Below are 22019 nucleotides of genomic sequence, written 5' to 3' on the forward strand. Positions count from 1 at the left end.
GACCGAGGGGATCTCTCTGCCACCAACCGTTATCTGGAAAATTGGGTGGAGTCACGTGGAGATAATTATCTTATCGGCGCATTATCGCCAACACCTTTCCGAGAGGTCGCGAAGCTGCCTGACTGACATCACACCGAACAAAAGTCACACTCGCAACCTCAAAGTACACAAAATGAGTGCATTTACGCCAAAACGAAAAGCGAAAGTAATCAAGGTTCTTGACGACGACGAAGATGACGCGGGAAAAGCGTCGCCAACTAGTCAAGAGCCAGTAAAGGATGGTGAGTCTGCAGATCCCTTCCAGAGACCTTGCGCTGATATTTTTCGCAAGACTAACGAGTCTCCAGAGGGTGAACCGGTAGCAGTCAAATTCACAAGGAAGCCTTTTCGCCAGTCTGGTTTGCGCAAGAGCATCAACTTTAACGAGACCGACGACTCGAACGGCGGCGTCGCAATCGGCGCAACCACGAAACCCAAACCCAAAGTCGCTGCACAGGACGATGAGGATGAGGATGGACCCGTAGTTATTCGTCCGTCAGTGAGCCGTTCAAGCTCACTGAAGCAAAAGAAGCGCCAGTCCTCCTCAAGATTGTCATTTGGTGGTGCTGGAAGTGATGGCGACCAGGGAGCAAAGTCGGGATACACGACCCCCAAGAAGTCGACTCTGGGTCACCAGGCACTCGAAAACAGTGCGCTCAAGAACCGATTACCCATGCGATCATTCCGCGACGATGATGAAGACCGTCCAAAGTACAGCAAAGAATACCTCAGCGAACTACAAAACGAGACGCCAAACACGCCGCAGAACCTAACGTCCCTGCGCATAGAAGACGAAGACGGGATGGATCTAGACTCCTCTGAGCTAGAGGGCGCATTGATAGTGAACCAGGATGAGTTTGCATCTCAGCCGGCCCAAACAAACATTCTCACAGAAGCCGAGATCCAGGAGAGGAAGCAGCGCAGGGCTCGGCTGGCGCAAGAGCAAGATGGCGACTTCATCTCCTTTGACGACACCGAGGACGGCGGTACCTCTCTGCGGAAGAAGAAAGCCGAAACTCGCCTCGTCGCCGAGGATGAAGATCTTGGCGAAGGCTTCGATGACTTTGTCGAGGATGGCGGCTTGTCGCTGGGTAAGAGGGCCGAAAGGGAGGAGAAGCAGCGCCGCAGGCGCGAGATGGCTGAGCAGATTAAGATGGCCGAAGGAGACTCGGGTGATGAGTCCGATGCGTCGGAGGCGGAACGACGTGCAGCTTTCGAGGCGGCACAGACAAGGTCGGGAATGGATGGCTTAGAGAAGCCCGAGCGCAATCCCACCGAACAGCTCCTGCAGGTTCCGCCAAAGATTACGCCGCTGCCGAGTCTGACAGATTGTCTTTCAAGGCTACAGGCTACAATGCGCGCCATGGAGCTCGAGCTTGCGGAGAAGAAGAAGCGGGTGGATGAGCTGACACAGGAGAAGGACGGCATCATGGTCAGGAAGGACGAGGTGCAGCAGTTGCTCAACGAAGCTGGACAAAAGTACACTACTGCTGTGGGCAACGGAGCTTCGGTCGAGTCGACTACGCAATCGCCAGCTAGACAGATTACGAATGCCGGAGCGAGCGAGCTGAGGGTTGAAAGGGGCCTCGAGAGCCTGGGAACGACACCGAATAATCGTCCAAACGTAGGAGATGTCGACTAGCTACTGTACTCAGGACCGACAGTACCTCATATATCGCGATACCCCAGATTAGAAAAGAGGAATATATGTTATCATAGCTTCAATTCTTTTCGATTGTCTAAGAAATAACCTCTCCGCATAAAGAGAGAAATGTCCTGCCAATGCCAACGCCACATGAGAATACACGTATGGTACAGACTACCACTTGCCGATTATAAGCACAATCACCCTGCCTTGATCGAGGTCAAGGCCCTTTCATCCCTATTGTTCAATGAGACCATCCAACAACGATCCTTATTTGGTCTTGGAGACGCCAGCACCAATGACACCCGGAAGCTTCTCCTCGCCAACACTGAAGAGCAGACCAATAGCAAAGGTCAGGGTACCGACCATGGCAATACCGAAGCCGACGAACAGCCAAAAGGGAACGCTGACGTCAATCTTGCTGCAAGTCCTGCCGCCCCAGTGAGTGACGCTGCCAGTGGTCTCGTTCTTAGTTCCGAGGCACATGCAGGAGAAGCATTCCTTTCCGGCTGACTGGCCATCCGCTTTGGCGTACTTGTTCAAGCACTCACCGTGGCCCGAACAATTACCAGTGGCCTTGACACAGGCATCCTGCGAGCCAAAGCAAGAAGGGATAGTACCCCTCTCGGCATTTCCAACGAATGGCGCCGTGCTCTGGACTGGCGTAGTGGGTGCGGGCGGATCGTGGTCGTCAGTCTCGGTCATAGTCATGACTTCCTCGGCTTGGCGGCGACGGAGCTCCTCGGGCTTTGAGGACCAATGACGCAACTTGGAGTTGCGAGATGACTCGGGCATCGCGATGATGATGGTTTCCATCTCGCCATTGGCAGCAAGCTGCTTGAGAAGGGTGGCGTTCTCAGTGAGGGACACGAGGATTGACGAGTCCTAAGGAGAGAAAGGGTTAGTTTCTTTGTGAAGGATGCAAGGTCTGTTGAAGTATTCGATGCTCACCTTCTTGGTATCATATCTGACGACAGAGGACTTGCCACTCCAACATTGTTCGGCAAAGGGGTTGATGGCCTTATCGAAAGCACAGTTCTTTGCGGTGACGCCAACCGACGGCAAGTCGTTGGCCAGCAGCATATCATTGGCCGTGATGGAGGGAGCATCTCCAACTCTGAAGCTAGGTCCAGAGGTAGCAAGAGACTTCTGGAGCGTCTTGGCATCGTCGGCAGTAATGCCCTCGAGCATGACGACGAGCTGCGACGGGTTTGTGGAGACGGCATTGCTGAAGAGGGCCTGAGGGGCCTTGCCGAACTCGTTCAAGTAGCTGACAGCGTTCTCGTTGGAGATAGACTCGGGAAGATCCCAGGATGCATGCTGACCCTCGGGTGACAGGCGTTGAAGGAGGATAAGGCGGGCAATCTGTCGTGGTAATGATGGAATATCGGAGCTCGAAGACTGCTTCGATTGCAGGAGATATACGTCAGCGGGCTGGTCCGAAGAGAGCGCGGTCGCGACGCCGGTCAGGGCAGCCGCAAGCCCTACGGAGAGCTTCATGGTGTCGTCTGATTTGGTTGGAGCTCGTAGATGGGGATTCGGTGATGATGTCGTGGAGGGGAGGAGGATGTGGATGCGACTGTTTGCTGCTTGCTGCTCTCTCACCAAGCTGCGGCGTGCGTCGAGGATGTCGAGCTCACAGTACTCCGCCTGCACGCTGTTGCTACTGCCACACGTTCCAGGCCAAGCCCATCCAACCCCCGTGTCCCAAAAACGGATATCGGCAGAGATATTCTTCCGGCTGCTCCACTATGATCAGCTTGCTTAGGTAATACATTCTCCCACTGTGGACCTGGGGGGAAGGTCCCTTGAGGTGGACGGTGGACATTCCTACATGATCCGTGCTTGAAGTTCTTAGGCTTGCACTGTACGTACCTGCCGGGACAGTTGAGACTTCCCTTAGGTAGGTAAGCTACGGGCCCTTTTGAAGCTGCCGCATTCCTCGCCGCCAACAGTCCACGGTTCATGCACCACGGCAGAACAGAGTGGCGGGACGTTATCGGAGGGGCTTTCGTCACACTGTGTGCCGATAGCAACGCATTCACGCATCTAGAACCTCCCGTTGGTACAATGCGAAAGAGAATCAATAGCCGCCTCTAATCTAACGTTGTCATACATCGTACATCAGAGCAGTCGCCTAAGCCGCCACGAGGGCGCTGTCAGACACCAGGCCACCTTCAACTCGTTGTATTGCGCCCTGATTCTTCTTTCAACAACCGCGACTTTACCGACTTCCATGGTTTGCCTCTCGTCGCCATCCATCCCGCTGCCGCCGCCGCCGCCGTCGTTGCCATCCTCTATCCATCTCCACCAACCATCAAAAGAACCACGACGAAGCTGAAGCAAGCTGAAGCATCACGATCGACGCCATCGAACTCTTATCGAAAAAATACTCGTCCTTTCTCCGTGTCCGGCAGCCGGCGCTCGGCGAGCGGCGAGCCCCCTCTACAGTGATGTGGCGGGTTTTCCGACCTCGCGCTGGCATATCGAATGCGAGCACCTTGGCTGTTCGCGCAGTCGCGCCACAAATTCCCAGCCAACAGACTGTCATCGTGCAGAGGGTGAAGCTTTCAAAGCCTAGATTTAGGGCCGGGTATGTCCACGTCACACAAATCATGTCAAGCCTGCTTCCACTAACCTTGCGCCTAGGACTTTCCTCATCGGAGCAGGCATTTCGCTCGCTTGTTGGCACATCTACTGGTCCACCGTTTTAAATCCATTCTTTCGACATGTAGATCGCGAATACGAGAAGCTGTCACCGGCGGAGAAGAAGGCGCTTGACGAAGAAATAGCTCAGGAGGATGCCGAGCCGTGGTTCATTCCGTTCCCCTTTACGACGAAATCTGTCAACCAGCCACCGTACAAGGGCAGCGACCCCGAGTGGCTAGAGTTCGTCAAACTCAGCAAACAAAAGGGGACGCAGACCCAAATTCGCGGTAAGTGCCTATCCTGAGAATTGGCTGCAAATGTTCTCCCGACTGATCGCTGTCACTAGCCGACCTTGCCAACTGGGTGAAGTCCTCGGTCGAGAGGCACCCGGTAATCACAGCTAGATGTGGCAACTCAGTAAGGCTTCGTAGATATTGGCTGGACATCGACTTTCCATACCGACCACCACCGGTGTTCTACTCTTCTGGGTACGCGAACTCAAACCATCCCATGACACGCGATCAGGTAGCCACTAACAATACGCTCTAGATTACTGCTGCAAGGCGATGGATTGTACTGGTCAACTCAGCCCGTTGACTCGTTGACCGTTAAACGCCTACAAAAGATACTTTGGCCGGATGCAATTGCCGTGTCTTCGTGGGCTTTTACGAGTGCGCTATTGAAACAACACTACATGGATATTTCCCGAGCCCTTGGTTTCGAGTCAAGCAAGCCTGTTCAAACGTTTCCATCAGTCAACGGTGGCAACATGCAACAAAAGACTCAGGGGCCTCTTCCGTCTGCCAACAGACAGACTCCTGATGGCACGCCGGCAGAGAACGCCTCTCACAATGTCAGCAAGACAACGGATTCATCACAGGCAGACGAGCCAGAGAGCGGCGGCAAGACAAACTTTGTCAGGGACACCGCCATATCCCATATAGAGGGGATGAAGCAAATAACAGACGGCCCTGCAAGAGAATTCCGAAGGAAGCTTGCGCAGTCCTGGAAGCCCACACGACCATCTCCTCCGCGCGGCTGCATCCTCGTTTCAGGCTTCGTTGAATGCGAACTACCCAAGGGCTTCGTATTGATCGACGTCTGGGGATTCTGGAATCCCAAGACGGAGACGTTTGAGACGAAATCAACCTTTATGAATGTACGTAGGGTACAGATGAAGCAACAATCCCCTCGGCGGAGTTGATGGAATTCGCTAAGACACTCCCACCTTTTCTCATTGCATATTGGCGGCGTTAAGGTAGCGGTGAGCATCTACCTTTGGGTTAATTTGGCATTGGCTGGCGATTTGATCTCACCAGCACCACCCCCTCATCGATCGGGGGTCTAGCGGAACACTCTTCTGGTTTGTGAACGAGCATTCAACAGGTTACAGCAAGAGAGTGAGCGTTTGTTCGATACCAAGATACCATAGACGAGCACAGAAACGGGCCTGGGGCAAGACAGTAGAGAGGAGCAACGAGTTCCCCTGTGTCTCCTACAATGCCCTCTTTCTCTTCTGCAAATCATTTTCACTTGAAATCCTGCTGCGGTACTGTTTCTCTCGGTGACACGATCATTTGATTCCAGTGTGACTTGGTCTCCTGCAAACCTCCTGAGAGACGAGTTGCCAGGTTCGAGAGAAAAGGATCAAGTTGGCGTGAGAAGTCTTGTTATTCGCCGAAGCTTTTGCATTCTATTGCAAGAGTACGGATTAAGCACAACACGATTGAGAGCCACTGAACAGAGTGCCGGAACCCAAATAGGCGCAGCAGGCAAGCAGGAATGGGAGTCCGCGCCTGAAGTTTCTTTCTCCTAATTTTGCGAATGCAGCAGCGTCTGGGAGCACTGAGGTAAGTACCTACAAAAGAAATATCGAGATGTCTATTCCTCGGAAGGATCGCGGGCGTGAGGCGGCTCAAATGTGTGGCTGCGCTGCCCCGTTGAGGCCTCTGCGAAAATGAGGCCAAATGGCAAACTCCAGCATGGCACAACTACGGCAATCCGGCGATTGACTCAGCCCGAATTACAGTTTGATAAAATAATCCTGAGCAAGAGGCGGCCTCAGTCTTTATGCGCATACATAACGACGCAGATTAGTTGACGTCTCCATCCTCCCGTTAAATCATCAGCCTTCTACCATCATCACCTCTAAAGAGACCATCAACAAACATCCACTACCATGGCTGCACATCTCCAGCGCCGACTGCTTCAGGACTTTGCCGAGTTACAGCGAAACCCCTACCCTCGCGTTGCATTACATACCAGAGAAAACGATGTTCGCCGGGCATGCCTTGTTCTGCAGCCAGAGGGCTGGATGCCCATGCACACCACCGTCAACTTCGGAGACCGCTATCCTCTCGTCGCTCCCACCATCAAGATGAACACGCGAACGGTGCATCCCAACGTTTTTGACACCTATATCTGCGCATCCATCCTCAATACGTTTGAGGGATACACACCGGCGTATACCCTCAAGGGCATTTCCATTCAAATGCTGAGCTTTTTCAGCAGCGATTCGTTGGAGCAGGAGGGCGGATTTTACACCGAGCCTCTTGAGTGGTATCGGCAAGAGAGCCTCAAATGCCGGCAGGACTTCAAATGTCCTCACTGCAACTTTGATGGAACCAAGAGCAAGGCAGACTTTAGAAGAGCTCGAAGGCACGCCCTGAAAGCCTTGTCGCCGACGCCATCATCATCATCATCCTCGTCAAGTGCTGCGACTATAGCGGCTGCCTCCAAAGACCACCAGGGATGTGTCTTGGCCGCTTTGCCTGACGAGCTTCTGCTAGAAACTCTCCACAGTCTCGACTTCGCGGATCTCCTCTCCTTTTCACGGGCTTGGCCGCGGATTGCAGACATACTTCGCGGATATGATGTTATCCGATTGAGAGAACTCCAATGCTTTGTGACCAAAACCAACTTCCGAGATACGAAGCTCGGTGTAGGCGTTATGGTCCCCAAACGCAAGCGGGCTATAGAATCAGAGTTTGACCTCATCTCTCTGCCGGCATTTCAGGACCTGGGAGTCCGCTTCTCCGTCCACAATGTCGCCTTCGAACACTGGCTTCCGCTGCCTCTGAGCCGCCGTCACTGGAGCTCCGTCAAAGACTATGTTACACCCGTGATGCATAGTCTAGCCGTGGCTATCTCGTTACCGAGCGCCAACAACTCTGCAGTGGGAGTTCTCGCCGCCTTCATGAACGACATTGTTGTGCGGCTCAATCAAGTAGATGCACACACATCATCTAGCGGCGCAGCATACAGAGGCAACGATAATGTCAGGATTCCACAGATGAGTACGTTGCGGCACGCGTCAGAGAAGGCGATCGAGTCTTACTTCCATCTATTTCACCTTCTGCTCTGCCTGGCGACGGCGGATCCCAAGCTGGTCACCGACGCCAATAACAAGATCAAGAGATTTATGGGTGGTAAGACCTCAAAGATATCTTGTCCGAATCTTGGTCACCTCCTCGTCTACCTCCTCATCAGCGACTTTGATATGACGGAGGCCATGAGAAAAGCGATCATCACCGAAGCCATCACGCGCAACGTCGTCTGGATGCTCGACAGGAGGGGCTCCAATATGCCGGAGTTGAGCTATCTCGAGCCGGATTACGTCTCGGGGTATCGTTTGAAGAGAACCTTTGAGGCGAATCGCACCTCATACCGACTCCTCATGTTTTCGGAGCTCTTCCGCCGCATCGCCAGACCTTCCAACGGAAAAACCTTGGAGCAAATCCGGGACGAGCTCTTCGACCGTCATGGCGCACCCCCTGCTGGTGCCGCTCTCCAGCTATCCACCGAAGTCCGCCGCCTTCATGACATCGACAATTTCCCCCATTTCTTCAACGAAATGGGAATTGTGCGCCATCCGTCAGCTGAAAATTTCACCAGCGTGCTAAGGGACTGTGTCAAGGACAGCATGAAAAGAGGCTACTCGGTCTGGGGCTTGCCGGTCCCTACTGCTCTGGCCTTGCGATCCCGGATAGAGCCCAACGTTGGCGTTCGAGCAAACCTTGTGGTGAGGAACCCTCCTGGTCCTCGCTACATGTCAAGGATCACTTTCTTCCCTGACAAGGACCGCCGGAGCTGAACAGCCACCTTGCAAGAGGCTTAGAGCGGGAAAGAGAGATTTTGCTTGAGCCGAGCAGTCGAGTTATTGGAGATGATACCCCTAATGAAATTAGAAATTCGAATGAGAAACATTTAGTTAAATCTAGTTTATCGTGAACCAAGTCATGAATCCTCCAGACTATCGTCCAATCGCGAACCAAATGTTCGAAATGGTTACGATTTTTCGATTAACTCAGAGTCACAATGGGCAAGTACTTCGTTCGTGAGTTTGAACTACAATATCTTCCTTTGCGAAGAGTGCTAAAATAATCGAATAAATCTCCATTCGCTCAATATTGATCTTTTTTGCAAGTGTATGTATTAAAAGATTCCTCAATGTCTATTCTACTGGGGAACCCGTTCTTCTGTCTTGATTTCTTAGATACCGGTACATTAGCATATCGAGTATCGTGAGGCATCGTCCTGCTCCCAAGGTCCGCACCAGCAAGGTGAAGGCAACTCGGTGAGCACGGGTGCCTTCGGTGAGCAAAAACCTTGTTAGTCAGCAGATATCTTACGTAAGGCAGCTGCAGGGTCCCCCGGCCGCTCTCACTCAACGTCACTCCCTCCCCCCCAACTTTTACGTCCCCACGTCCCTTCGTCCTCCCCCGAACTCGTCGTTCTTCGGGTCCAGCCCGTGTAAGTGGTTCTGCGAGGTTTTCGTCTTCACTTTGGCTCCCACTTTCATTCCCGTTCTCGTTGATGGACAAGGACTACAGGCACGATACGTGCTTTTCATTTTGAATCTCACTTATACCTTCATGGCCTTGCCTTGCCTTACTGTGCCTGCTGAGATCCGGCGGCCTCCCTGTCGTTGTCTTGTAACACCAGGATTCTCTACATCTTGATTGACGATGGCTTCAACCACTTCAATCACAAATACCTCGGTTCAAGAAGACAAGAGTCAGATTCACTGAGAGTTCCCTTTTGATTGTAGAAAACATCACAGATTATGGGTTGCCTGTCAACCTGTCCATTCCATCTGGACGAACGCCTTGCCCCAACGCCATACACCAGGACATCAATTCAGAAACAGCCATACATGGACCAGCCATCTCGACCAATCTTAATCAAAAGACGACGATCGCATCTGATTTCATCACGAAATGATCCAAGGATCCCTCCAGGGTGGCTCTCACCCTCTCCGCGTGCGACTGCGTCCCTCTACAGCCGCCATGTAAGCCAAGGCATCATCCACTGCGTCAAAGTCAGCAATTGAGCTTCACGAAACAGCACATCACGATGTGTCATCGTGAGCTTGGGAAAAGAGCACTGACATTGAGACTCGACCCTCTCCCGACCGGCAATGTACCAGGCCTCATTAATCCTGTCTCGCTCAGATTCATCGCCGAGGCAGGGGAAGAATTGGACATCTGTCGACAGCGGCGCCAGGTCTGGTGTGCGGAGCCTGGTAATACGGGGAGCCCCAAGCGCTGACGATGAGTGGGCGGGGACTGTGAAGTCCTCGTGAATGTATTCTCCAGCATCATCGGGGAAGAGGATGAAGTCATCGTATGGCGCATACTTGGCTGAAAAGTCGCCGTCGTGGAAGCTGCTGCTGCTGCCTTTTTCACGTCCGGATCTTGTACATGGCTCTTGATTGTGGGTGCTTTGGCTAGTCCATGATCCCATTGCAACAAGGCTGTCATGATCCGGGCTGCGTCTCCGTCTCTGCGAGACGGGTCCAGGGCTTCGTCGGTATGACGAAGACTGGTGCCTTGAGCGCGGAGACGGCGGTATGATGTACAGCTGCTCATCACTTAGAGGATTGGACACGACGCTGCCTCTGTAGTCGGCAGGGCAATACGCCCGCATCGACGTCTGTGTCGGGGACGCTGGAGAACGTCGATCACGTGGCCCGGCAAGGGCATCTCTGTGTCTGTAACCGTGAGGGGAAGCGCTCTCCTGCGATGGCACCATTACTGAGCACATCTGACGTCCTGGTGTCATTGGAGACTTGGATCGTGGCACAGTGGTGAAGTCTGGGTTAGTATCAAAGTCGAGAGGCAAGAAAGCCATGGTGCTATCTTAACGAGGCCTTGTAGAGCAGGACCGGAGATACTTTTGATGGAACTGGCGATGAATGAGGAAGCTTTTGGGTGATGGAGTGTGTCAGTTGATGAGGAAATGTGATGGAGGATGACGGCCTGTAATATCTCCTTCGGGGCGGTGCAGAGGAAGTGTGTGCCAAGGCAAGTATGAGAGGTCTGAGATGGGATCTGCCAAGATATAGGAACCTGTCTAGGATGGAAAGCGAAAGTCAAAGGGGAATTTGGGCCATTGGAGAAGTTTCTCTGATAACACGGAAGAAAGAAGAGGGGAGGAGGATGGGATGCGAGATGGAGGGTGGTGGGAAGCTCGAGGGCTTTATATGGTGAGTGCTCCCCCGGGCTGCTCTCTCTCCTCCAAGTGGCCAATCAGGGGACAGTATTCCACTTCCCCCGTTGCGTGCCACCGACCCCGACACGGAGCCCGGGCCCGCACCAGACCGATCCTCTTCCTGCTAACATCCAAGCTGGATGCCTTCTCCCATATTCCTCGTCGTTGATCTCATTGAGATGTGCAATGGCTCACAAAGTCTCATGAAGCCGGCGTGAGGTTGCTGGATATCGTTGAGCCCTCTGGACGATGGTAGGCAATGCTGGACGCATGTCTTGATTTCCTTCTTCCTTCTTTGCCTTTCCAGAGTCTCTCGTTGTTTCACTCCGTCTTACAGTCGAAGTCGATGTTTCTGCCCATCGTCCGGAGCCTTTGAATCGTTCAAGATCCAGTCGCCTTCTCTTTTCTGCCTTTCTTCTCTTGGTCGTTGACCCAGCTTCCTTGGCTTCTGATAGCGATGGCCTTAGTATCGATGTCCCAATTTGAGCGCATCCCCATTTGCAAGCTTGTGGCTCAGATATTCAGACGTTTCTTTTAGCAGGCGCAAGAGTGCAATGCCCGCCCGTGTATATCTCGAGAGGCCTGTTTCTTGCGAGAGGTCAAGCCTGGCTGGACTGACCGTGGCACACCAGTCATGTGACCCTACGCTGACCTAATGCGCACCCCCCTTGTAGCTCGAGAATGTCAATGGTCGTGGGAAGCATACACGAGGCTGCCGTCACCAAAAGGATGCCGGAGGAACCGTCGCTTCGATTTCCCAGTCGAAGTCTGGTTGCCGGGCCCCTTCCCACCGCCACCACCAAACATCGACACGGGTGAAGAAGTTGATGGTGTTGAGCCGAGCAGAGTCCCAGAAGAACAAGCCAAAGAGACGACAGTTCGTCATCCGAGGATCATTGCAGGTTGACCCTGGAAAAGATTGATATGCCCAATACCAGGCTTCTTCTGGGCCCTTATCGGTGTCCTCGCTTATCAGTGACTGTCGGACATGCTCTTTGTACTCGTCCGGAGTATAGGATGACAGAGCTTTCCTGATCGGGAGTTCCAAGTTGCTCATTTCGACGCATCTGTCAACAGCATCCGTGAACCATGAGTAAATCTCGCCAACCCGGTTGTAACTGGCGTACCGTGGCTGTTGCGGGAGGGCGAGAAGTAGCTGGTAGAACTGAGTTGGCGGTGATGTTGACACCCTGTAGAGAAACTTGATCCCAAAGCATAGCAGTCGAGCCTGGTTCTGGTTGATGTGGCAATCGCCGCGCTCCAAATTGGGAGGTAAGATTGGAGCGGTCCAGTACACAACTTGAGCGCCATTTCTAGGGCCGCAATGGTGTGTCTGCAGAGCCTCGATCTTACGAAGCTCCACGAGCGCACGCAATGCTATGGAGAATTGTCAATATTCAACATGATGTAGGTTCGAGAGATGACGGATAACTTACGAGGACCAATGACAACCGCTGCAAGAAAATCCCTTGTCGCAACCAATTGTTCAATCTCCCAAAGTGACAGGTAATCAAAAAAGTGCGCTCTCTGGAAGTTTACGATATCCAGATTGAATCGTACAACTTCGGGGTCTTTGAAAAGCTTGCAGTAGACCTCGAATCGATAGAGGGCTCTGTGAAAACGAGCAGACTCGGCATCGGTTGGCTTCTCAGCGGAAGAAGGTGCGTCAGGCCAGTCAGGACGGTCGTTGGCGAGACTACACTGCTCTTTCATGAGACGATGCAGTGCCATGTCCCGGAACTTGGACCCCAGATGGCCGACGCACTGGTGTAATTCTGCTAGTTGGAAGCCATCTGATAAGCTGATGGTGGGAGGAACACGCGGCCGTCTCTTGAGATATTCGTCACTAAAGGCGGCAACGAGATTCAGGTCTTTCGGGTCAAATTTGGAGGACTCCAGCGCCATGACAGCATAAGGAAGTGAAAGGTGGCCGATTTCGTTCAGGACCACCTGCCGACATGCTGACGAGGCGCATCGGAGCCAAGTTGGAGAAGTGAGGGCTGCATCTCTAAGGCATTTGAAGGTTGACAGATGTGATAGGATATACACCCAGAGCTCATCTGGCATGCGCCGCGACATCGTATCGTGGATTATTTGGCAAATTTGTCGTGATGTTGTTAAGAAACCGCATCGAATCCTCAATGTCTTCCTCAAGTGGTAGGAATTCCGGAAGTGGGCAGTTCGAGGTTTGACACAGGAATACGGTGTTTTCAGTTGGTGGTATTTCAATCCAAACTCAAATCAGGCTCAAGGCAGAGACCGTATGACCTGGAATTACTGGTGCTCAGGGTCTCATATGCCGTACTGAAAAGTCTCTTGGGTGGATGTGCGTGGTGAGTTCATGGCTTGTCGTTGTAAGATGACTGAGCTGATTGATGCGAGGATCGTCGATTCGGCCGCCGTTTGGGACAAGCCGGGGCCGAGAGGTACGTACTGTGTGGTTTTACAGTGTTTATACTTCTATCGGGTCATCCAGACTGGGTGGAGTCTTTGAGTGATAGAACCAATGAGAGATCATCAAAGACACTAGTCTACATCCGGGTTAGCGCTCAATTGCTCTCAACTCGGCGCAGGTGCAGTGAATTGCTGGTCGAGCAAGCTCGCGTCAATCCCTTCGCCAGACTGCCACGGTACCTCTCTGTGAACGTCACCCTTCTTCGCCGCATTCCACCTCGCTCTATCCTCACCAGACAACTACGAAATCGCGACTACGCCAGCATTATCGTCTCCGAATAAATCTGAAGTAACAACCGTCGCGATGGGCAAGAAGAAGCGCGGACACCCCGACGTCGAGGACGTCCTCTCCCGGCCTTGGTGCTATTACTGTATGAATCCATTGCCTTTCGCGTCTCGGATTTGAGCGCGTGTGCTGACTTGTTTGCAGGCGAGCGTGATTTTGAAGATCTGAAGCTTCTCATCTCTCATCAGAAAGCCAAGCACTTCAAGTGCGACAGATGCGGTCGCCGACTCAATACCGCTGGAGGTTAGTCCACCACGCACGCTGTCCTCTGTGGAATCGTAAGCTAATGTCTCGTGTCGCGCAGGTCTCTCCGTCCATCTGAACCAAGTTCACAAGGAAACTCTCACCCAAGTCGAGAATGCGCTACCGAATCGACAAGGCCTCGATGTGGAGATCTTCGGCATGGAGGGTATTCCCCAGGATATTTTGGACCAGCACAGGAACCGCATCATCCAGAACTTCTACCAAGCCCAAGAGGACCGCAGGATCGCCACCGGCAACCCCTTACCTGGCCAGTCGAAACAGCCGAGGAAGAAACTCAAGGTTGAGACTCCCGAAGAGTTGAAGGCCCGCCTTGCCGAGCATCGCGCACGACTGGCCGCCGGGCATCCTCCCGCTACTAGTGGCAGCCCTGCCAATGGCGCCCCTGCGAGCGCCAGCCCGGGTGCATTTGTAAGTATCCATACACCGAAAATGTTATACATGTGTGGCTTTGGGCTAATCATCCGTCACAGAACAACTCTCCGTACCCGCCGCCTCAAGCGCCTTACGGTGCGGCTCCCGATCCGAACTACCCGCCTGGTGCTGCCCCTGGCGCTCCGGCCTACCCTCAACAGGGCTATCCGCAAGGCAACTTTGGCGGTTTCTCTGCATCATCTCTTCCCGCGAGACCGACGAGTGGCCTTCAAGCGATGCCCGGTCTACCTCAACGACCGCCCCAACATGGCGGCCAGTTCTGGAATGGCTCTGGCGCACCGCCGCCTGGCTTCCCAGGAGCATCCACTGTCGATGAGCTGGTTTCTGGAGCGGCACAACACGGAGACGAAATCGACGAGCTCATTCGCAGAGCCGAGTCCGGTATCAAGCCAGCCAAGAAGCCCGAAGATGAAGCCGGTGATGAGGCCGCAGGCGACAAGAAGTCGAAGAAGGATAAGAACGGCAGAATGTTCTATGCAGACACAGAGGTCAGCCCTGAGGAGCGCATGGCGCAAATACCGAGATACGCCTACGTGCCCCCAGCATCGTAGTCAAGTAATGACTGGCATTGAACTATTTGGATGGCGGCGCATGGGGACGTTGCGACACGGATGCATCCCAATCATGGCAAGTGTCACTGCGAGAGGCTTTCATCGATTGACACGATTTTCGAGACTCGGGACGACAACGGCAACCCTCCTGAGCGGAGTTTCAATGGCGTAGCTGGTTTTGGGATGTACATAAAAATTGTAAGGAATGCACTGAAAATTTCCGTCACTGTACTCATCGCAGGCCGTGACGCTGAACAAATTGACAGGTCCTGCATTTCAACGATCGTCGTTTCATAGTGACCCGAATTGCTGTCTCTGGAGCTGCGGATGAAGAAGCTGGGATAACCTCTGATATGTGAACCGGCATCTGTATTGGTCCTAAGTCATGCATGAGAATGCAGGAGATGAGGGGCCGCGACGTGATAGGTGGTCACGCGTCCGTATCTGGACTTAGTTGCCAGCCTTGCTTACCTTGCTTGACGAGATCGCACAAACGACGCATGATCCATCCTTCTCAGAACGTTCAACATACTTACTAGCATTGTGGCATTCCTCTCGTACTACTCTGGACTTTTGGTGCACAGCCTTGGCCATGTGGCTGATCGACACACAGAAAACAACACTGCATCGCGTTGCGGATCATCGACAGAATGGCACACGCTCGTACGCCATTCTCTCCCACACCTGGGGCAACCAAGAGGTCGAATTTCACCACATGTCGAATCTAAACAGTGCAAAGACGAGAACAGGATGGAACAAAATCAAGATGACCTGCAAGCTTGCCCGCTCCAAATTCAAGTACGCATGGGTCGACACATGCTGCATTGACAAAAGCAGCAGCGCCGAGTTGACAGAAGCCATCAACTCCATGTACTCCTGGTATCAATCGGCCGAAATATGTTACGTCTACCTAGCAGACCTAAGTCCAATACCTGAAGGGCTTAGGGGCACATATCGTTACGATTACCTCAGAGACAAATTACCCAAGTGCCGCTGGTTTTCTCGGGGCTGGACTCTCCAAGAGCTGATAGCCTCAAAGCAAATCGAGTTTTACGACAAGAAATGGAACCTCGTAGGCGAGAAAAGCGACCTCATAACTATTATTCAGGAGATCACACGAGTTGACGTGAGCATTTTACAAGACAATTCAGACCTACAAACACTCCCGGTAGCACGTCGCATGTCCTGGGCCGCCGGCCGCAAAACCACAAGAGTCGAGGACATTGCCTATTGCCTCCTTGGTATTTTTGATATCAATATGCCATTGCTATATGGCGAGGGATCAAAAGCATTTCAAAGACTTCAAGAACACATCGCCAATGAGACCAACGACTTGAGCCTTTTTGCGTGGCAGAAAAAGATCGACTACCAAGCGGCTTCAGCTCCAGGGCTCAGTGGTGTATTCGCAGAGTCTCCAGCAGACTTTACATACTGCTCTACCCTCATGAGACACCGAGATCGATTTCAGTTCAGGAACGACTTTACCCTCACCAACAACGGTCTCCAAGTCAAGGCCCAAAAGCTCAGGCTGCCGGCGAATGACGCTGCGGAAGCGGCGAACGATGCCGACGCGTTCTACGCATTGAGTCTTGATTGTCTCGAAACCAGTGTCAGAACGCAAGGGACCCCCAAATGGCTTGCAATCTGGCTACTCAAGGTCGGAACGACGTTTGTTAGAGCGGTTCCAGATCAGGTGTATGCATACAACTCGAGATTACAATGGTCTAATGCCACGCTGGACACATTTGATGCCTGTATCCGCAAGACGCTATACGATCACGAAACGACGCGGCTGGCGTCCTTCATGGGAGCCAAGATCGGATTCGAGTACGACTCGCAGCTCAAAAACTTGATTATCTCCAAGACAGCGAACCCCGTGGAGGCATGCGTGCGATCCTCCGTCGCAGACTTTGTCTTTGACTGCCACGGGCTCGACAATTTCGCTGGGACGCATTGTTTCAAGATCCAATTCGGATTTCCATTACAGAAGGTTACCCTGGGCATCATCTGTGGCCTTCAGTGGGATGGCTCGCGTTGTCGACCGTGGGCGGCACTTTTTGACGAGCTTTCGGTCGAAGGGACCGAATCGGAGCTGCTGATGAGATACGCACAGGTGATCCCTGGCGTTAAGGCTGAGGAGAGACTGTCGGAGATTCGCGACTACATGATGTGTCGATTCACGGATCAATCAGGCCTGTACAAGTCGAATTTGATGCCCAAGTCTGCAACCATTATTCAGTACGGGACTGTCATCACACATCGTATCTGGATCGAGGCGGAACCCAGAAAGATCGACGAGGTTTCCTTCTCTCGAGGTTCGTCTTCTGCGTACATCTTCAAGGTCCATTATCGATCTGGCGTGAACCAGGCAGATTAGGTATTTGCTGAACAGGATCAAAAGTATGATGTTGTTGCTTCCATGCTCCTCTTCCCGCTCGATATGGGATGGCCGGGATTGCGTGAGTGGTGACGCGTTTGAGCAAGTACCTTACATGCGTGTAGGTACGCAGTACTCCGTAGACATGAACAATTGTTCGTGTGGGGACGGCAAGACGTGCCGAAGTTTTCCAATTCACATCACGAACCCAAGCGGTCGGGCTACTCATGGTGATGGCTTCCTTGCCACTTTGTTTAACAAGACTAGGGTGGCCGGGTAATCTGGGGGACCAAAGTTGCTAATAAGGCGAGTTTTTTTGGTGGCGGCCGGGATCATGTTCACTTTGCGGCTAAATGCAACTCTCCACTTCCAATGTCACAACTGGTTGTTCCCCGCAGTGACTTTTGCCGTGAGATCACGCGCGGATCAAGAAATCTCCAAATTACATGCAACTAGCTGGCTGATTGCTTTTTGGGGTAGGCAGTTCTTCTATCTTGTCTGCGTTTAGTTCAATGTCTCCGAACTCTGACCTGTTTGGTATTGTAAGTTGAGAAAATCTGGTCAATCTGGCGTGTAGTAAACTTGTTTGAAGAAGAAGCAAAAGCAAAGGGTCCTTCAGAGTACTCAAGAGAAGCTCACTACCGTAACACGGCACCGGCTCTTAAGCAAGTTGTGGCCGAACAAAGCCGGGCGTGGGGTAAAAGAGTCTTGGAAGCCGCTCGCTTCGAGGACCCGGCCGCGCCGCGCTGCGGGGAAAGCTCGACTCAAGCATTTTGGAGGCTGGGGTCCCTCGCCCGTATCGAGGATGACCATCTCTTCTCTACTGAGCGTGCCTCGTAACCTCGTCGGCCTCTGCTCCGGCCTGTCATGGAGACCCAGGAAGTGGTCCCTTTTACCCGTCGGCCAGGAACCGTCATCCCATCTCGGCTGGTGTCATCCGTCCCCGGCCGTCCATGAAGGCGGTTCTCGTGCCATTATTGGTGGTTCTCCATGTTTGTCTAGCTTGTGTTGCCGTTCGTTCGTTCTTTCGTTCATGCCCCGTACCATCAGTCGATCCCACCTTGCCATGCCTGTTCAATCTGATTTCCCCATGGAAGCGTCATCCTGGTCTGGGGTCTCCAACCGTTCCTGATCCGAGGACTGAAGCACTTGCGCGCGCTATTGGATGCTCGTTTGTGTATTTAATTAAAGCGGTAGCCCTTCCCTCTCAATGATGCTGGTTCCTGTCTGTCCGTGACACTGTTCTTGTACAGGTGGAGCGTGAGCTTCACAAGCCCGCAGTCATGGCGTTCGTCAACCTCAAGTCAATCTCCCTTGTGGTCCTATCGAGCCTGGCACCTTTGATCTCGGCATTGGGACAGCAGCCGATCGTCTCATTCGAGAGTACTTCAGGCAGCTTCCAGATTGCCGGAGGAGATGTCGGGACAGGCCAAATTCTGGTATCAGACGATGATTACTGGGGCGTCATTCGGGCAGCAGGCGACCTATCCTTGGATTTTGGTCGGGTCACCGGCACAAATTACACGCTCAGCAATGGCGGAAACAGCTCCAAGCCTGCTCTTTACACCTTCTCGCCAGTGGATGTCACCAATAACACCGTTGTGAGTCTCCTTCCTGTGCCGCAGCCCAAGTGGTCTGAGTGGCTCTGGAGAGCGTTCTTCTTAAAGAGAGGAAGGTCGCTAATCGTTGTCCACAGTACCGAGTTCTAGACGAACAGTCATTTTCCGGTCCCAACTACACCAATCCAGCCCCCGATCGCACCGTTGTCATCGTCGGCACCATTGGTCATTCAAAGGTCATTGACAGCCTCATCAAGGCCCAGAAACTCAATACGAGTGAGGTTGAAGGACAATGGGAGTCATTCGTCAGCCAACTGATCGACGAGCCCATTCCGGGATGCTCCCGGGCCCTTGTCATTGCCGGTAGTGACCCTCGAGGCACCATCTACGGCATCTACGACGTCAGCGAGCAGATTGGAGTCAGCCCATGGTACTTCTGGGCCGATGTGCCGTCCAAGAAAGCGACTGAGATCTACGCTCTGCCCGAACGTAAGGTCCAAGGATCTCCTACGGTCAAGTACCGTGGTTTCTTCATCAACGATGAGCAGCCTGGTCTGTCCAGCTGGGTTTCGTAAGTCAATTCCATTCTTTTGGGGAGAAAAAGGCTAACATGCCCAAAGAACCAAATGGAACGACACCTGGAATGATGCCGCAGGATACAACTATCACTTCTACAGTCTCGTCAGCGAGCTTCTCCTGCGTCTCCGTGCCAACTACCTCTGGCCTACGCTCTGGGGAAGCATGGTCTACGTCGACGACCCGCTAAACCAACCCCTCCTCGACGCATACGAAGTCGTTCTCGGTGGCTCTCATACCGAGCCTCTCATGCGCGCTCAAAACGAGTTTAGAACATTCTACCAGGGCCAATGGGCCTATAACCTCAACAACAAGACCATTGACGACTACTTCCGCTACGGCGTGCAGCGTGCCAAGCCCTACGCTCGCAACGGCCTGTGGACGATGGCCATGCGCGGCACGGGTGATACCGCTATTGAGGGCAACTTGGGAGTCGAAGGCATCGTCAAGATGCTGGAGGAGCTCGTGGCCAATCAGCGATCGATTATCGAAGAGGGACTTGGAATCGACAGTGCCTCGGAGGTTCCGTCATTGTGGTGCCTTTACAAAGAGGTCCAGTCGTACCAAGAAAAGGGCCTCGTCGTGCCCGAGGACATCACTCTACTGTGGGCTGACGACAACTGGGGCAATGTCCGAAGGCTACCACTGGTAAACGAGACTGACCGGAGCGGCGGTGCCGGTGTCTACTACCACTTTGACTATGTCGGTGACCCGCGCGACTACAAGTGGATCAACACGATTCAGCTGGAGAAGACGGCGGAGCAGATGTCTTTGGCGTATGCCCGGAATGCGCGCAGGATCTGGATTGTCAACGTCGGTGACTTGAAGCCGCTCGAGATTCCCATCAGTCACTTCTTCGACCTCGCCTATGACACCGAGAAGTGGGGGGTTGACGGCACTGGCAAGTGGCTCGAGGCTTGGGCAACCAGAGAGTTTGGCGGCGACCACGCAGGCAACATCACGGACATTTTGACGCGGTATGGCATGTACGCTGCTCGCAGAAAGTACGAATTGGTTGAGCCAAACACATACTCAGTCATCAACTACAACGAGGCAGACGCGGTTCTGGGCCAGTGGGCCACCCTCCGCGAGCAAGCTCAAGCCGTCTACGATGCCCTCGCTGAGGAATATCAGGCGGCTTTCTTCGAGATGATTTTGCATCCCATTTCGGCTGGCGAGATCCTGCACAAGATCCAGATCAACGGTGCAAAGAACCAGCTGTTTGCAGGACAGAAGCGCAACCTGGCAAACGATATCATCGACGAGTCCAGGAAATTACTCGATGCGGACGCCGAGCTGACTATCCGATGGGATGAACTGCTCGACGGAAAGTGGCAGCATATGCTTGATCGTGAGTTGAAGAACCAAAAGCTCTTTCTGTTGTGAAGGGTGCTAATATGACGCGCAACAGAAACCCACCTCGGATATGATGGTTACTGGCAACAGCCCATGCGTAACACGCTCCCAGATATGCGCTATGTTCAGACAGCCTTCCCATCTCTGGGTGGCCAGATTGGTGTCGGCGTCGAGGGGTCCAACGCCAGCGTTCAAGGTGACGACAAGTGGCACACCAACTCCGCCAACGACCTCGCCGTGCCCCCACTGGATCCCTATGGGGCCATCTCGCGCTACTTTGAGGTGTTTACCCGTGGCAATACTGCATGCCCTTGGACGGCCAGCCCTTGGCAGCCCTGGGTCAAGCTCTCCCAGTATAATGGCACGGTTGGCGGCAACAATGGTACGGACAGTCGTGTCTGGATCTCGATCGACTGGGAGAATGCGCCGACAGCTCCCAACGCGACGCAAGTGTACATCAATGTTACGACGCTGTGCAAAGGCAAAGAGAAGTACGCTGGATCAGGACAGAGAGTCATCGTGCCTGTTGTCAACCGGGCCGTGCCGTCCAACTTCACCAAGGGTTTTGTTGAGTCTGATGGACATGTTTCCATCGAAGGACCGCACTACCAGAACATCATTGAGCCCAGCAACTCTACCGGGTTGAGCAACAGCAGCAGCAAACTCGAGTATCACTTGTTTGAGAATTACGGGCGCACGTTGGGTGGGATTGGACTGTATCCGCCCGAGTCGGAGAAGGTCAAGCTGGGTGAGGGACCAGCGCTGGAGTACCAAATGTACCTCTTCAGCAACACCAGCAAAGCCAACGTCACGCTGTACATCTCACCCACATCCAACTATCTCGGGGATGGCAACCCTCTCGAGTATGGCATCTCGCTGTACCCGACCGGTGGAAGTGCACCGCAGCCCAAGACAGTGCAACCGGTGGGCAAGACGCAGGGGCAGAACATGCCGGATGGATGGGGCTATGCCGTGGGGGATGCGGTCTGGGGACTCACCGGCAACTATACGACAACGTCTTTTAACGTGACGCAGGAGGGCGCGTATACGCTTCGCGTGTGGGCGCTTCTGCCGAACATTATCGTGCAAAAAGTTGTGGTTGACCTTGGTGGTGTGAGAAAGTCGTACTTGGGACCTCCCGAGAGTTTTTTGCTTGGACGCGATGAGCAGGGCGCCGTCAAGCGGACCGCCTTTACAGAGACACCGGGAATTGTTGGAGGAACTGTGGACTAGAAGTAGTCACATGCTTGAGCCTAGAGTATTGGGTGTTTATGTAAGTAAGGTGAGAAATAAAGTGAACAATAAGAAAGTACCTAATGAAACGATTAAAACCACAACG

At 53.2% G+C, this 22019-nt stretch overlaps 10 protein-coding genes across 10 annotated transcripts, besides 1 other annotated feature; 6 read left to right on the plus strand and 4 right to left on the minus strand.

The window, feature by feature from the left end:
• Nucleotides 1-172: 172 nt before the first annotated feature.
• Nucleotides 173-1681, plus strand: CTAM01_13170 (uncharacterized protein; the record flags this gene model as incomplete). The annotated part of the gene is made up of 1 exon (XM_060529175.1): nucleotides 173-1681. The coding sequence occupies one exon, from the start codon at nucleotides 173-175 to the stop codon at nucleotides 1679-1681; it is 1509 nt and encodes a 502-aa protein (XP_060376225.1).
• Nucleotides 1682-1954: 273 nt separating this feature from the next.
• On the minus strand, nucleotides 1955-3184 carry CTAM01_13171 (uncharacterized protein; the record flags this gene model as incomplete). Its single annotated transcript, XM_060529176.1, has 2 exons — nucleotides 1955-2569; nucleotides 2636-3184. 2 exons carry the CDS (start codon nucleotides 3182-3184, stop codon nucleotides 1955-1957), a joined length of 1164 nt encoding a protein of 387 aa, XP_060376226.1.
• Nucleotides 3185-4137: 953 nt separating this feature from the next.
• Nucleotides 4138-5537, plus strand: CTAM01_13172 (uncharacterized protein; the record flags this gene model as incomplete). The annotated part of the gene is made up of 4 exons (XM_060529177.1): nucleotides 4138-4277; nucleotides 4334-4620; nucleotides 4680-4821; nucleotides 4883-5537. 4 exons carry the CDS (start codon nucleotides 4138-4140, stop codon nucleotides 5535-5537), a joined length of 1224 nt encoding a protein of 407 aa, XP_060376227.1.
• A 975-nt stretch (nucleotides 5538-6512) lies between these two features.
• On the plus strand, nucleotides 6513-8426 carry CTAM01_13173 (uncharacterized protein; the record flags this gene model as incomplete). The annotated part of the gene is made up of 1 exon (XM_060529178.1): nucleotides 6513-8426. One exon carries the CDS (start codon nucleotides 6513-6515, stop codon nucleotides 8424-8426), a length of 1914 nt encoding a protein of 637 aa, XP_060376228.1.
• A 970-nt stretch (nucleotides 8427-9396) lies between these two features.
• Nucleotides 9397-9468: a sequence feature (Short protein (CTAM01_13174, KAK1483949.1) was converted to a misc_feature.).
• Nucleotides 9469-9581: 113 nt separating this feature from the next.
• CTAM01_13175 (uncharacterized protein) lies at nucleotides 9582-10465 on the minus strand (the record flags this gene model as incomplete). The annotated part of the gene is made up of 2 exons (XM_060529179.1): nucleotides 9582-9643; nucleotides 9724-10465. The coding sequence occupies 2 exons, from the start codon at nucleotides 10463-10465 to the stop codon at nucleotides 9582-9584; spliced, it is 804 nt and encodes a 267-aa protein (XP_060376229.1).
• Nucleotides 10466-11543: 1078 nt separating this feature from the next.
• On the minus strand, nucleotides 11544-12904 carry CTAM01_13176 (uncharacterized protein; the record flags this gene model as incomplete). Its single annotated transcript, XM_060529180.1, has 2 exons — nucleotides 11544-12202; nucleotides 12262-12904. 2 exons carry the CDS (start codon nucleotides 12902-12904, stop codon nucleotides 11544-11546), a joined length of 1302 nt encoding a protein of 433 aa, XP_060376230.1.
• Nucleotides 12905-13583: 679 nt separating this feature from the next.
• CTAM01_13177 (uncharacterized protein) lies at nucleotides 13584-14812 on the plus strand (the record flags this gene model as incomplete). Its single annotated transcript, XM_060529181.1, has 4 exons — nucleotides 13584-13650; nucleotides 13710-13808; nucleotides 13870-14237; nucleotides 14300-14812. The coding sequence occupies 4 exons, from the start codon at nucleotides 13584-13586 to the stop codon at nucleotides 14810-14812; spliced, it is 1047 nt and encodes a 348-aa protein (XP_060376231.1).
• Nucleotides 14813-15044: 232 nt separating this feature from the next.
• CTAM01_13178 (uncharacterized protein) lies at nucleotides 15045-15203 on the minus strand (the record flags this gene model as incomplete). Its single annotated transcript, XM_060529182.1, has 1 exon — nucleotides 15045-15203. The coding sequence occupies one exon, from the start codon at nucleotides 15201-15203 to the stop codon at nucleotides 15045-15047; it is 159 nt and encodes a 52-aa protein (XP_060376232.1).
• Nucleotides 15204-15404: 201 nt separating this feature from the next.
• CTAM01_13179 (uncharacterized protein) lies at nucleotides 15405-17189 on the plus strand (the record flags this gene model as incomplete). The annotated part of the gene is made up of 1 exon (XM_060529183.1): nucleotides 15405-17189. The coding sequence occupies one exon, from the start codon at nucleotides 15405-15407 to the stop codon at nucleotides 17187-17189; it is 1785 nt and encodes a 594-aa protein (XP_060376233.1).
• A 1283-nt stretch (nucleotides 17190-18472) lies between these two features.
• CTAM01_13180 (immunoglobulin I-set domain-containing protein) lies at nucleotides 18473-21913 on the plus strand (the record flags this gene model as incomplete). Its single annotated transcript, XM_060529184.1, has 4 exons — nucleotides 18473-18790; nucleotides 18886-19319; nucleotides 19369-20675; nucleotides 20736-21913. 4 exons carry the CDS (start codon nucleotides 18473-18475, stop codon nucleotides 21911-21913), a joined length of 3237 nt encoding a protein of 1078 aa, XP_060376234.1.
• Nucleotides 21914-22019: the final 106 nt, after the last annotated feature.

Source organism: Colletotrichum tamarilloi, assembly GCF_030869305.1.
Source record: "Colletotrichum tamarilloi strain Tom-12 chromosome Unknown Scaffold_90.1, whole genome shotgun sequence".
Taxonomy (NCBI): domain Eukaryota; kingdom Fungi; phylum Ascomycota; class Sordariomycetes; order Glomerellales; family Glomerellaceae; genus Colletotrichum; species Colletotrichum tamarilloi.